Below are 2,405 nucleotides of genomic sequence, written 5' to 3' on the forward strand. Positions count from 1 at the left end.
AAGTCGACAATTTTATTCATCATTTTCATTTATATATAGAAACCTTAAATAGTTATATTAAGTCACGTGTTAGTTAATTATTTTTACTATATCAAGTTTGTTGGCAAATTAACGAGTTAAACGCTTCCAAAAAGAAAAAGAAGTGCTAATTATAGTAAGCAAAACTTGGTCATATTATTTACCCACGCTAATTAAAATAGAAAATGTTTAGTTGGTTGTAATTTGGCCTTACTTTATCTATATAAGATGGTTTGAAACAAAACAAAAGACAGAAATCATTCTCTCTTTGTAGTGAAAAAAATAAAGTATGGCTATTCAATTTAATTTTGTTTCATCCATGTTAATACTAGTACTTCTGTCCATATCATCCGTTGAAGGTCAAGGAGGAGGAGGTGGTGGTGTTATTGATGTTGTTGCAAAGTTTGGTGCAAAGGCAGACGAGAAAACAGATTTGAGTAAGGTAAGCAAAATATCATATAACGTTATAGTTAGCAGATAAAAGTATGCATAACTATTTTCCAAATATCTTATCTTTATATGTATCTTTTTTATTCTTTTATTTGGTTTTAGCCATTATTGGATGCTTGGAAAGAAGCATGTGCCTCGACATCTCCGTCAAAAATTGTGATTCCTAAAGGGATATATTTTTTAAGTACAGCTACCTTAGATGGTCCTTGCAAGGCTCCTATTGAGCTTCAAGTTCAAGGCACTGTGAAGGCTCCGGCAGACCCTGGTGCTTTCAAGGAGCCTAAATGGATTGCTTTCAATAGAATTGAAAATTTCAAATTGTCTGGCGGAGGAGTTTTCGACGGCCAGGGAACCACTGCTTATAAAAGGGAAGGTTGCAAAGGTCATGATTATTGTGGTTCACTTCCTATTGTAAGTTACTTTCTTATTGAGAAGTTATGACTTTTTTTTTATAAATAGAATTAAGTAATAATTATTTTTTGTTTCATTCTGGAATTAAACAGAACCTAAGGTTTGATTTTTTAACCAACGCAATGATACAAGATATAACTACCAAAGACAGCAAGCAGTTCCAGGCTAATGTTCTAGGATGCAAAAACATTACTTTCGAACATTTCACCGTATCTGCACCTGACGAAAGCCCAAACACAGATGGGATTCACATTGGGAGATCGGATGGGGTCAATGTTCTTAACTCGGAGATAAAAACTGGTGATGATTGTGTTTCAATTGGGGATGGTTCCAAAAATTTGGTTATCAATGGAGTAACTTGTGGACCAGGACATGGTATCAGTATTGGTAGTCTCGGATTGTTTAAAAATGAAGAACCAGTTGATGGAGTTACAGTAAAAAATTGCACCATGACTAATACTTCCAATGGTGTTAGAATCAAAACTTGGCCAGGTGCTGAACCTGGCACTTGTTCGAACATTCACTTTGAGGATATTACCGTGACCAATGTCAGTTCTCCTATTATAATTGATCAGAAATATTGCCCATGGAACAAATGCAAAATAAATGTATGTACATATTTATCAAAATCGTAAGAGAGCAAAAAGAGTTAACCGGTCATTGAATCATTATTTTGTTGATGCAGGAAGAATCGAAAGTTAAACTAAGCAACATTAGTTTCAAAAACATTCACGGCACTTCTGCGCGTCCAGAAGCTGTCAAGATTATTTGTAGTGCTACTTTGCCTTGTGAAAATGTAGAACTTGCAGACATTGAAATTACGCATAGTGGACCGACTGGACCTGCAGTATCACAATGTTCGAATGTGAAGCCTAAAGTTAGTGGCAAACAAAATCCAGCTGCATGTTCTGCCCCTATCCCAGCAAAACCTACCCCGACCGCTTAATCAATAGCAGAGGTATAATTTTTTTGATGACGTTGTAACTCTTATAATTATATTTATTTCGCAAATAAATTTTGTTTTTTTTATATTCTATGTTATAAAGAATATTTTTCATAAACTTAATTATTTTTAAAAATACACTTCAACAAAAAATATTGCAATGTGACAACATTTTATGCATTTAGGCTTACGATATAATTAATTTTAGAATACTGCTGAACCAGATATTATTTAATTATTTTGTTTTTTTTCTTTATATAAATTTTTTATTTTTATTTATAAAATTGGCATAATAAAAATTTTAATAATCAATATTTATACATTGTATCAATTTAGTTTTGATTCTAAAAATAACCTTTAACTTTTACACCTTGTATAATTTGATTTTCTTTTTAGTTTTCTTTTTTTATTACTCTTTCACCTTAAAAGGTAAAAAAATAAATTTATCAATTAAATTTGATCGAAAATATGTTAAAATTAAAAACCTAAAAATTTAATATAATAATTTTATCTTTTTTTTATTGTTTTAAATTTAACCTTGAATCTTACAAATAAAAGCAAAACTCTAAAAATACAAAATTGC

General features: G+C 31.0%; 1 protein-coding gene across 1 annotated transcript; it reads left to right on the forward strand.

Moving 5' to 3' along the window:
- The first annotated feature begins 270 nt into the window (after positions 1 to 270).
- LOC107951857 (polygalacturonase-like) lies at positions 271 to 2,002 on the forward strand. The gene is made up of 4 exons (XM_041086513.1): positions 271 to 460; positions 571 to 879; positions 972 to 1,487; positions 1,565 to 2,002. The coding sequence occupies exons 1-4, from the start codon at positions 308 to 310 to the stop codon at positions 1,823 to 1,825; spliced, it is 1,239 nt and encodes a 412-aa protein (XP_040942447.1). The 5' UTR covers positions 271 to 307; the 3' UTR covers positions 1,826 to 2,002.
- The last annotated feature ends 403 nt before the right edge of the window (positions 2,003 to 2,405 follow it).

This window comes from Gossypium hirsutum, chromosome A02, assembly GCF_007990345.1.
Source record: "Gossypium hirsutum isolate 1008001.06 chromosome A02, Gossypium_hirsutum_v2.1, whole genome shotgun sequence".
Classification (NCBI taxonomy): domain Eukaryota; kingdom Viridiplantae; phylum Streptophyta; class Magnoliopsida; order Malvales; family Malvaceae; genus Gossypium; species Gossypium hirsutum.

Bases quoted from the DNA above. Each gene is read 5' to 3' on its own strand.
- LOC107951857 (XM_041086513.1), top strand. From the start codon at position 308: ATGGCTATTCAATTTAATTTTGTTTCATCCATGTTAATACTAGTACTT. The intron at 461-570 runs GTAAGCAAAATA...ATTTGGTTTTAG, and splicing joins AGAAAACAGATTTGAGTAAG to CCATTATTGGATGCTTGGAA. The intron at 1,488-1,564 runs GTATGTACATAT...TTGTTGATGCAG, and splicing joins GGAACAAATGCAAAATAAAT to GAAGAATCGAAAGTTAAACT.